The sequence below is a fragment of the Drosophila innubila genome (genome assembly GCF_004354385.1).
Source record: "Drosophila innubila isolate TH190305 chromosome 3R unlocalized genomic scaffold, UK_Dinn_1.0 2_E_3R, whole genome shotgun sequence".
Lineage (NCBI taxonomy): Eukaryota > Metazoa > Arthropoda > Insecta > Diptera > Drosophilidae > Drosophila > Drosophila innubila.
This window is the reverse complement of record NW_022995380.1, coordinates 24265441-24278160: the sequence shown is the minus strand read 5'-3', so window position 1 is coordinate 24278160 and position 12720 is coordinate 24265441. Positions and strand designations below refer to the sequence as shown.

Below are 12720 nucleotides of genomic sequence, written 5' to 3'. Positions count from 1 at the left end.
GACTGTGGACATGGATGATCCACAGTCCGGCATTGGTCAAGCAATGCGATACACGAGAAGCTGCCGCACCCAATGACCAGGAGATGCACGCAGGACTAAGCCGAAGCGTGGTATCCGGGTGACATTGACGGACACTTTCCCTAGCACAAGTCAGCACAGGAGAGCAATGTCCAGAAATGGATTCTGGCCATGCTCTGTGGACTTTTCTTTTGTATTCTGCGTGGCTGCGTCAGCGGACAGAAACAGTTGCTGTTGCTAAGTTGCTGTTGCTGTTGCTGTTGCTATTGGCGAGCGGATGTGAATGTGGCCGCGGTCAGTCACGCCCAATTCTCTTATGTATCTGTTGATGTTTGAGCAAGTGCGCCTTCTGGCGAAACGCCTTGGCACAGACGTCACAACGGAAGGGTTTCTCCCCCGTGTGCGTACGCAGATGCACCTTGATATTTGACTTGTTAAGGAAACCCCGATTACAGATGCTGCACCGATGCACGGGCTTCTCTTTGCCGAGCAGACCGCTCAGATCGCTGGCACTGAAACTGGCCACGCCCGATGGCGACATTGCACTCAGCTGAGGTCCTCCCACATCGACCTGTCCCGCCTGTTGTTGTTGCTGCTGCTGCTGCTGTTGGCTTGACTTCTTTTGCGACCTGGAGCGCTTCGCTTTGGGCGTGCCACTCGACGCTGTTGTTGTGCTTGTCGTGTGCGGATAGCTGCTCAGCATGTCCGGACTACACAGTCCATTGTCCTTGAGTCCTGTGCCAGACAGGCTGCCATTGGGCGTCAGCTGATACGCCTGTTGTTGTTGCTGCTGCTGTTGCTGTTGTTGCTGCTGTTGTTGCTGCTGGTGGCTGGCATTGTTGTTGTTGGTCAGGTAACGCGGATTGATCATCAGATTATTGTCCGTGGTGCTGACTACTGAGCCGGGCGGACTGCAGCTGCTGCTGGCCGCCGACAACTCGTTGCAGTATGAGGTAGAACTGGGCGTCTCGCTCTTCAGCGTTGTCGTCGTCGTCGAGGATCCATTGCCATTGCCCATGCCAACGGAGCCCGCACCAGGCGGACCATGCTGCAGGCGATTCTGCAGCAGCGGCATATAGCCATGGCTGAGGAGACTCTGCAACGTGGAGCTGCTCGCGTGCACCGGCAGCGGCGAGTGTGGCAGCATGAAGTCGCTAAGCGTATCCTGCTGCGAGACAAGCACCTTGCCCTCCGGCTGTATGCAATTGCCATCGATCCAGGCATCCAGATCCATCCAGCTATCCCGCGTATCGTTGCCCTCCTCCTTGTCCAGCTGATTGGAGACGGTGGTGTCCGCTATTGCCGATCCAATGATCGCGGCAATATCATCAATGCTGTTCATGTCCACGTACTCGGTTAGATCCTTGTAGATGCGAACACCGCTGCCATGCAGTGAATCCGCCACTTGGTCAATGGGCGTGAGTGTTGAGCCACTGCTGGCGAGGGAGGAGGAGCCACCATTGCCACCGGTGCCGGGGGCATTCATAACACAGCTGTCCGCTACGGAGTAAAGCTTAGAATCTAACTGACTATCGGAGAAGAGCTTCACATCGCTGAGACACGCATCCGCATCCGCGCTGAGCACGCTCTCGGGCAGGCAGGTTGATGATGATACTATGTTGTGCTCTTGCGAGGAGCCACCGCCACCGCCTCCACCACCACCTCCTCCTCCGCCGCCGCCGCCACCCGTCCCGCTGCATGTTGTTGCCGTTGTGGATGTGGGATTGCTGTTGTTGTTGTTCGAATGGTGGTGTTGCTGGTGTTGATGTTGCTGTTGTTGCTGCTGCTGCTGTTGCTGCTGCTGCTGCTGCTGATGATGATGATGTTGCTGGTATGCGCTCTGCATGTAGTTGTTATTGCTCTCATCCGGCAGCCGCTGTGCAATCGCATGATAATGATGCCCCGATATTCCATTGATCGACAGATGACCCGTGTAGCCGGTGAATGGTGGCAACGGCTTTAGATCCGACAACGCATTCAGCGATGAGCTATTCAACAGCAGATTGTCGAGCACATCGAGCGAGTTCTTCTGATCCGTGTCGCTTGGCAGCGAGTCCAGATCGTGCTCCAGCAACAGCTTGTGTCCGTCCAGCAGATACTGATCCTGACTGCTCGTCTGCGTTGGTCCCCAGCAGGGACTCATCAGTAGACTTTCGACTTCTGATTCACTTGGCCCGTTCATGCTGCACAACTTCATTGTCAGTTGACCCAGGCGATGGACAGGAATTTCTGGTGCTTCTTCTTGTTGAATTTTTAATTATTGATGAACCCGCCGAAGCTGCAATTGACAGGAGAAATCAAGAAAAACTTAAGTTGGAGAGAAACATGGAAATTGATATTAGCAAAATTAAAAAAAAGATTTACGCATGCAATAGTCCAAAGGGTTTCTTTCTACACTTAAAAAAAAAAATAAAAATTTACTCTTACAATAGTCGACACATATATATAGAAACAGGGTTGTTAATACAAACATTTAAACTCAAAATTGTCTTTTAAAGTATGTGCAGCGATTAAAATCGCTAATTAATTATTAACTAGAATTGGAAAATATTCCATCTAAGTAGCTTGCCAGAAATATTTGAAGCTCAACTAAAGCTCACATACTGTAAATAGATTATTTCATCATCATCTGAAATTAGATACTTTAAAAATTACAATTCTTAAAAATCAAAACTGTTTTGCATTTAAAGAAGTAGCGACAGTTATAGCTTAGGGGAAAGTAAGCTAAGTTTAGGTAATCAAAATTCTTTAATGATACAAAATTAATAGATTAAAAATATTCTCGAAATAGTAACTGTTTTCAAAACCTACAGTTTATTCTCAACAACTACATCAATGCTTAAGTTAGAACACTTTGTTTTGGCTTATTTTAAGCTCAGCTTACAAGCAACTTCCGTTAGGTCAATATATAATCCATCTTACAATATCTATTAAATCTACAGGTTGTTCCCTCCCTCCACTTTATCAAGTGCCAGCTGCACTTGCTGACGGTCAAAACGAGTTGTTGGCCCTAATGCGACTTTAATACAAATCCCAAAATCGAATAGAACTCCAAATACGTAAACTAATCGAAATCCATTTGTGGCTGCCTGTAGTCAAAGCAGCATATCAGAAGAAGAAGAAGAAAAGGGGGAAAAGCATTTCCACGGAGCTTTTCATATTTCACACAGCGATTAAACTAGGGGAAGACGCCACCATGTTGAAGCATTCGATACACGGCAAGAAAACGGACGGACAAACACCAAAAAAAAAAAAATCAAATCAAATAAGTCGATACTCAGAATGGCCAATAATAATTTCCAAATGGTATTTGGGTCAAAACATTAATAATCAGTTAAATTAGCATATAAATTGGTAGAAATAATGCGGCTGCGACGCCAGCAGAGACGCAAGCAGAATATAGTTTTGGATATCGTATTTGGATTTCGATAGACAGATAAATGAGAGACACCGACAACGAAAGCACAACAACGACAACAACAAACGACATGCGACGCAGGTGTAGAGCTCTTCTCAGCCCTCTTCTCTCTTCTCTCTTCCCTCTATCTCTAAGAAGAGAAGCGGCAGAAGTAACTACAAAATATTCACGATCAAGACGAAAACGCAATGAAATAGAAAATCCCATAAGCAGACAGCGAGAGAGACAGAGAGAGGGAGAGCTATTTTTGGGAAGAACCAAACGGTAAAGCAAATGAAGCCAACAATAAAAAGTATTTATTTCTCATTTTGTGCATAAACAGTTAACTTGATTTTTTGAGGCTTGGCCAGTTTTATGTGTGTGTGTGTGTGTGTGAGAAAGAAGAAAGCACAACAAAGCACAATACAACTTGCAACTAGACTTTGTCTGCTGTTGGCTGTTGGTCAGCGTGCGAGAGAGCACACGAAGTTTCGCTTTCAACAGGTTGTTGTAGCAACATGTTGCTAGCTCAGCCTGCGGCAAACGACAAAACAGCACACAGCCAACTACAGTCGCTGCAACAACAACTGCGACGCCGACAGCGACGGCGACTGCGAAGTTAGCGTCAGCTAAGCATGCGCAGCTAAGCGTGCTGACTGCGCTGTCTGCGCTGGCAGCGGCAACGGCAGCAGCCAAACTACCGTTACACGAGAGACCTGCTGACATACTTCCGTGTTCGGCAGAGCCGAGCCGAAGCCGACACGAGGCTTGCTGGCGTCGCGACTTATTGAAGCTCAAGCTCAAGCGCAGCTTTGCGTGCACTCAGAAAAAACACAAAAACAAAACCATCATGGCGGCCAATGCGTTAAGACAAGATTTAAAAATGCATTAATCTACACTGTTGACAATTCCAAAAAAATAATGCTGGCAATTAATTAACTTAATTAATTAAAATGTTAAGCTTAAGCTGTTGTTGTAAAAACTTTCGTTAAAACATAATTTATGTAAACAGCAAATGGATTAATCGCTCTAAAATAAATCAATATAATAAAAATAAAAGCCTTGTCATTATATTATATTATTTTATTTTATATGCAAAGACATTTTTCAGTTAACTTTGAAGAATCCTGTAACAATAATTTGGCAAAGTATAATAATTTGGCAATGTTTATTTTGTATGTTATAATAAAACTCTTTGCTAGGCATCTTAAGGGCTTTTGAATATTTTCATACTATTTATTTAGTATTTTTGTCAGTGTGCCCCAATTTTATTACTTTTATAAAGTTATTTTAGACACATTACAAAGGAATATCTTACTACTTAAATTATTATTATTAATAAGCTCGTTTATTTTTGAAAGAGCTCAACTGAATTGTATATTTGTTTTTCTCTGTGCTCGCGTGATATTTTTCTTTCTCTAGATCCCTTTACTGTATCTCTCATCTTTCTTTCAGTTACTGTGTATAAGTGTTGTTTGATGGCTTTTTAGTAACTCTTCTTTACGTTTTTCCTTGACTCATTCCCATTTCTCATTACTTTGATTTTGTTACTGGCAGATTTTTATTGTTGTCATTTTTGACTTTTTGAATAATTTTTAAAAGGTTGTAGTATTGTTGTTGTTGCTGCTCAGAATGAGTGACGTTTTGGATGCGCCTCCAAAATTGGCGTGAAATATTTCTATTTTTTCATAGAGATTCTGTTTCTTTTATTCTGTTGAGTGCGCGTCAGTTTTAACACAATTTTATTATTGTTATTTTATTGTTAAAGTTTTATTGTTGCTGCTGTGGCTACTCAAAATTGTTAATGTTGTTGTTGCTTTTAATGAGCAACATTGTAACGGTTGTCCGTTGGTCTTTTTGCATTTGAATGGCGGCGCACAACGCCAACACCAACACACACACACATATATAATGCGTGGGTGCGCCTCACAACAACAACAACAAAAAGAACAACAAAAAATGAAATACAAACAATGCGCCTCTATTGTAATTTGAGCTTGTAAATGGAATTTTTTAGATTATGGTCAGCGAGCTACACATTTGACTTCGGATACGGATTCGGATTCGGGTTCGAGCTTAGGCATTGCTGTGGGCATTATAATTACAATAACTCTATATGTGTGTGTGTGTCTGTCGGGTGATTTTAACGGTTATTTTGAACGAATTAGTGCAAATTTTTGACAGCCGAGTGATTTTATGACCCTGAGCTGAGAGTTTTTTTCTATTTTAAATAATTATGTTTTTAATGTGTTATTTGGTCAGTTCGTGGGTGCACTTGAATTACCGTTAAGTAATGGGCTGGTGAATCAGCTGAGATTTAACTAGGTGAAGTATGACACTTCTCAATTGATTGATGTAATGAAAAAAAATAATTTAATAACATAAAAGTATTAAGATCCACTCTCAAATCTCACCCTGATTATTGGAGAAAATAATTAATCAATTAAAGAAAGTATTTTTCTTACACTTAAGATGAATTTAAAGAAAAGTTGATTAAAAAGCGATGCGCCTTAAAAATACGGATCTTTTTGTGCTTATACTCATTTTTCAAATTTCTAATAGGTATGCTTTATTCGAAGACAATTTATTTTTTATAGTGACCTTCTTAATTAAGGACTATTAATTGTCTGCACTAATGTAGTATGCTTTTAATACTTAAAAACGTCTTTTGTTTTTATTTTTCACACAATTTAACAAACTAGTTGCTTCTCCCTCTAGAAAACCATTCTGTTCCCCTTTTCAGCCAAATTCTCGTTGACCCAATGAATTGAACTTTTCAACCACAACAACTACTTATAGCAATCGGACAGCAACAAGACGTCAACGAGAATAGCAACAGCTGTTATCCAAAAGCAGCCAAGAAATTGAGTTCTTAACTCTCCCGCATACAGACCAAAAACAATAAAAACGAGAACAACAAAAGTCGACGAGGTCCAAAAACGGGGAACAAAACGATGCCTCAGCTGGGGCTTTAACGGAAATTGAGCTTAACCTTTGGCGGCAATCAACTTCCGTTTAAATGTTCAAACACGAAGCAGCGGCAAAGGTCAAAACGTTTTTACTCCAGCCAAACAGTCAAATGGCCAAAACACCAAATGGCCAATACAGAGAGCAGAACAGCAAACACTTTTTTCCTGTGTGTGTGCTTCGGACAAAATGAAAAGAAAAATCAGGTCGGCGAGCTGGCGTCGGAAAAAGCGAATGAAAAATTATTTGATTGCAAAATTTACAACCGCAACGATTTCCACTTGGAAAAACCGCACGTACATTGGCAATAACAACAAGAGGAACAACAACAACAACAACTCTGCAAGGCTGAAAAGCGGTTTTCCAACCAACAAACTTTGACCAAGACCGAGAAGCCGAAAAAAAAGGCAGCCACAGCCTCTGAAACGTGTGGCTGGCATTGAGGTCGCCATCACTCAATGAAGGTTGCCACAACAGCAACAACAGCAACAGCAACAGCAACAACTTCATCTTGTGGATGCAGCAAATTGTTGCCAGTGAGCAGCAGCAGCAGCAACAGCAACACTGAAAAAATTAGTGAGAACAGCCAACTGGCAACAATGGGAGACGTGCTCGGTTCTTTTTTAGCTGCGCACTTGACAGCACATGTGGCACGTGTGATGTTGTTGTTGCTGTTGCTGTTGCATCCACAAGCTCAGACTGGCCAACAAACCACAACTGTTGCCTCCTCTGCGCTATCAAAGCTCAGAGTTGTGTATCTTTTATGTGGGTTGCAACTGAAGTTGGACAACAAACGTTGTCGTCTTTGCTGTTCAGTTGTAGGCGTTGCACGTACAACAACAACCAGTTATGGGGGTGTTGCATATGAATAATGTGTGCCAGGTGTAAATTCGATTGTATATTAACTAGATCAAATACTAGCCAAGCGCTTTAGCATAGTTTAAATAGAAATTAAGACATGTCCAGAACCAAAACCATCTCCAAAGTCTTGCCACAAATAGTTGCTGGAAGTTGTAACTATTTGTGGCAATGCTTTGGCAACTTTTGTGTCTCTTGGCGTTTTATGAATGGGCCAAGCGACTAACAAGTACATGTCTGACATGCTTGGGGATCGTGCACTGACTCCGACCACCGACAATGATGATCCGTTAGCCGTCCCTAGCAAAAGGTGGCCAACAAATATGTGTCCAACAACAACGAGATGACAACCTGGCGATAAACTTGAAATGATGCCGTGTGGTCAGTTGTTGTTGCTGTTAAGATCTGAGCTCAGAGGCTTGGCGCTATTTTTATGACAGAGGCTGTGCAAGAGTCTGAAGACTGAAGACTGAGACTGAGACTGGGAGTGAGGCTGGTGTAACCCAGACTAACACCACACCCTGTGTCTGTTTAGCGCTCTTAGTCGTAGCAAGCAGCCAAACAACCAAAACAACGAAACAACCAACCAGGCAACCAAGCAACCAACCGACAACTAACAACAACTATGCAAATTTTTATGATGTTTAACTATTTTTAGTTGGTTTTTACTTTGTTGTTATTTAAATGACGCCCTCGTGCCTCTTGCGATCGTTGTTGCTGTCGCTGTGTGCGTGCCAAAACTGTGGACACCCTGTAAACAGTAGATCAAAAGGGGTAGTTTGACTAAGAACATCATTTCAAGCAGCAGTGCAGTTTGAAATTGCTATGTTGTGAAAAAATGAATGAATTAAATAATTTTATATTTTTTGAGTATATACTCTTTTATTTCTTAAGAACCACTAATAAGTTGAGCTTGCTCTTCAATCTTTAAGACAGTGTATTTCTTATTTTTCTATTTCATTCATGGCTATTCACCTTTAGCTTTCGAGGGTGGAAATCCTACCCAGTTTTTCGAACTATATAAGTTCTATTTCTAACCATGGAACCACCATGAAATTTTGTGTAGTATATTTATATTATTTACATATTCACAGAGTATCTAGCAGCTGACGTGCTTGTTTGACTTTAGCGCTTAGTGTGGTCATCTGCACCAACAACAACAACGACAACAATAAAGACGAGCCATCCAGCGTGTCTGGCAAGTCGAATCCCCAAAAACCCAAAACATTGCTCAGGTCAGCGAACTTTTTCAAAAGCGCACGTCTAAAATTGTTGTTTATTGTTATGGTTGTTGTTGTTGTTGTTAGCGATGTTGTTGCTCTTTTTGACGTTTGAATATTATTTGCCTAGTATTTTGATTTTGACTGCCCAAAAATGTGCAAATTGAACATAAAAGTAGATATTCAACATTTTCAAACGGGATTATTAGTATAATTATTCCAAGCTAATTTACAAGTATTGCAAATTAAGTAATACATTTCAATTAATTTTTGGTAATGATGGGACAGTTATTAAATTGTGTTTGTTTTTGGGGCTGTCGATTCCAAAGCCAACAAATATTAATTTAATAATAATACGAGTAATAAAAAGTATGGAAAACAAATTACAAGCGATAAGCTTGTAGTTGCGAGGGTTGAACCTAAGCTTAACGCTAAGATACCCTATGCGAAAAAGCTTTTATCTGTATGTTCACATTTGTGCAAAGTTATGATGCTTTCTTATATCCCACTGGGTAAATGTATAATAATAATAAAAATTTCTATCACTTCTCAGCATGATGCACCGCTGGCAGTCTAATAAGCACACTGTAATAAATGTAAGAAAAACAAAATAAAAGCGTCTAAAGTTTGCTTCTATGTGTTCTTTTTAATCTACACATGGAGTTGGAAAGAGCTAGAGTGAGAGAGATAGAGAGTATCTTTACTTTAATCTGCTGTAATTGATATGTTACAGTTTCCAAAGCTCATCAGTTGCAGTTAAAATCGAAGCGGCTTTAATATATTTTTTGGGCACACATAAAAAATAAAAAAAATACTCAATTAATGACAAAAAATATGGAATAATAAGAATCTCAAAAGACCGAAATGCAACTTAATGCTCAGTTGAATTTGTTACGCTCATTGACGCTGACAGACTTATAAATTGTTGTTATTATTGTTGTACCTATTTTGTAGCGCTCTCTTTTGACTTTGACAGAGAGCGAACGCGATCGCGAGCGCGAGAGAGAGGAGAGTCTCTGTTTCTGGAGCCACCGCCGCCGACTCACAGAATGAGTAAGCGTAATTTTGCGTCATATAACGGTACAAACAGCCGCTACTGTTGTTGTTGTCGCCGCTTTTGTTGTTGTTGCTGTTGTTGTTGTGTGTGTATTTTTTTGGCTGTTATATTCCGTTGTTGTTGTATTTTAGACCATTTTGGTAGACAAACAAACGGTTTTTTATGATTTATTTTTAGCCTGGCAAAAGCGCTTGGCAACAATCTTAGCTGTAAATTAAAAGAACTTTACTTCCGAGTGCAGTTAAGAGTTTAGCTTTTGGGTCGGGGTCACCAAATTTGACTTGAACAGGAGAGACCCCTTAACTGAAAATTCTACCTAGAGTTACCTTTTGGTTGAATAATTTGCAGAAAAGCACTGTTGTCTATTTGATCTCTGGAAAGATTCCATTTAATATTGTTGGGAAAGGGATTCAACTATTTATTTAAATATCTTCTCTTAGTATTAGCTATAGTAGCAATTAACAGCTGAGGATGAGAATTACGCAATTGTCAAATGTAAATCTGGCAATTCTCGCAGCTCCCAGTTCCATTTGTCACACCCCTCGCTCCCCCCGCACAGACCTATGTACTGCGTTGTATTTCATAACAGGTGAGTAATATCGGAAGCGAATTCGGTCAATGACTTTTGGCTGATTTGTTTATAAATCAGGCTTGAGAATGTTCTTATTGCGAGGCCATTGACTTAAGTTTTTGGCTCCTAGAAAATTCATTCGCATTCATTACTTACTTTTACGAAATTGCAGCCTTCAGCTGTTGAACATCTTGATCATAAAATGTTTAAGATGATTGTTGTTGTTTGCTTTTGATTTTGTTTATAATTTGTGTAATCCTTGTTAAGTTTGTAATCCTTTAACGCGCGTTATTCGAATCCTTTAAGACAGTTTTATGTGTGATTAAATGTTTGTATCCAAATTGTCGTATATGGGAGAGATGTCATGATACTATGTGCTTAAGCTTGTTTTAATTAGCGTTAGTAATTTTTTTTTATAGTTAACGCCTTAAGCCAAACAAAATGAGAATCACCATAAATATATGATAGATGAAAATAAAATGTTTAAATATTAGTTTGCAAATTGTTAGGCATGCCAAAATTAAAAAAAGATAATGATAAGAGTTAAAGCTTGATGAGAATGGAAATAAAATTTAAATAAAAAGCATAAACATTTTTGTATACTCACAAAAACAATGGGAGGAAGACATAAATATATGCATAAAATAATGATCGGGGAGTAGTACGAGTGGGTATATAGAATATATATATTTTGATATTTTTTAAATCCTTGTTTTCAATATATATAATTTTGTTTTGATTGTATATATGTACAATGGACGACTTCGGGGATTTCGAGATGGTAATTAGGTAAATATATGTTTTCTTTTGTAATATTTCGCTTTTAATGTGAAAATATTTACAACAGCGTTCTGGAATAGTTAATTTCTTGGGTTGTCGATTGTTGTGGACGGATAGAGGACAACTTTGTTATAATTGTTGGTTTGAATTTTAACTTTTTTGTGTATTTCCTTTGCTTGATTTTTTTTGTTTAAATTGCACACTTTTGTCGATTGCACTTGCACTGCTTCATATATGGTATATGGTTGTATATAGACTTTATATATTTATATATAAATCGATTATTAAACACAATCTGGAGCAATCTGAATTTTTGCTCTCAACATTTTGTCAACCATTTTCACAATTTTTGTAGCGCATTTTACACATATTTATCACTGTTATTATTGATATTTTTAACTATTATTATAGTAGTTGTTGTTATTGTTGTTTTTGCACACTTTATTGTAGAACTGGTCACTTCTTTTATTGGTTGTTCCAATTTCTGTTGCTTGCTCTTTTTGTTATGCCACTCTGTGTGTGCTGTTTATGTGTATTGGTATTTGTATGTGTGTGTGTGTCTATCTGAGAGAGTCCACGTATCGGAATCACGCGAAACCAACGCTTGAAAATTGCTGCGCAACAAGAATCGCACAAATCCGAAGACGTCAACGGTAGAAAGCCAACTGTGCGCAGGCGCAACACGAAAAGAAATTTTCGAGCCGCAGCGGCCACAGAAGTCGCTGTCGACGGCGACGTCGCTGTCGCCAACAGCAGCAGCGATCAAAGAAGTTACTCACCTGGTTACTGAGCTGGTTCGCGCTCTGAGAGAGCGCAAGCTGCTTACAGCCAAACACTGCAACATGTTCGACGAGCAACATGTTTGATCGCAGGTGTTGTCGAGGTCGATCTTACTGTTGCTGTCGGCGGTCAAAGTCAGGGCTAAGTTTGTTATTGTTGCAGAAGCTGAAGCTGAGAAAGCTCAAGTTGATATCTTTTAAACCAAAATATTTGATTTATTTTCTAGAATTTATATATTTAATTTAAAATGTACAAAATCGATTTTAATCTATTTTTTTAAAAACATTATTTTTAGTGCATGATTTTTCATGTTCTAACTTTACTTCCATACTTGTTTGATGCTCAGTCTTTTATGCTCTCTCGCTCTCCATCTCTCACTCTTATAGAGCTGTGTCTCTGTCACACTTTGGCTCCATCTCTTTTGCTCTCTTTCATTCTCTCGCTCGCAACTTGACCTACTTAACAAAAATTTAACATTTTTTCCTGTTATTTCGCCTTGTAAACATGCGAGCAACAATTACAGTTGCCGGCGCTGCTATTGTTGTTGTTGTTGTTGCTTTTGCTGCTGCTGCTGCGACGCGTCGCTGCATTTGCCATTTTGTTGTTGCATTTCCTCTTTGACTGTTCATTTCGCACTTGTTGTTGCTTTGCAGGCCGCGTCGATTGCCGCTGCTTGATTGTTGCTGTTGTTTGCTTCGTTCGTTCAGGGTATTTTTTCGCTGTTGTTGTTGCTGTTTTTGTTTTTTGCTTTTTAGATTTTTCTGTTTATTTCCAGCATTTTGCAGTTAACGGTATCGCTTCGAAAATGAAAGCTCACACAGAGACAAATACAGATACAAATGCAGATGCCGATGAAGATATGAAGAGCACAGACCACAGCTCGCAGGTTGTGTAAATTCATGTTTTTACTCACGACTCTTGTTGTTGTGACATTAGCATAAGCACAAACAACAACAGCCGCCGCCTCATGATTATCATTGGCTTGGCCTCTTGACCAAATGCAACTACGTCATTTGGCTATCTTTTCGGTTACTTTCCCCCTTCTTTCGTCTCATCCCCTTTAGCTCCAATT

The 12720-nt window shown here is 40.1% G+C and overlaps 1 protein-coding gene across 1 annotated transcript; it reads right to left on the bottom strand.

Annotated features, from left to right (window-relative positions):
• Nucleotides 1–313: 313 nt before the first annotated feature.
• Nucleotides 314–2215, bottom strand: LOC117791686 (ichor). Its single transcript, XM_034631503.1, has 2 exons — nucleotides 1818–2215; nucleotides 314–1745 (listed from the first exon to the last, which is right to left on the bottom strand). Exons 1-2 carry the CDS (start codon nucleotides 2213–2215, stop codon nucleotides 314–316), a joined length of 1830 nt encoding a protein of 609 aa, XP_034487394.1.
• Between the last annotated feature and the right edge of the window lie 10505 nt (nucleotides 2216–12720).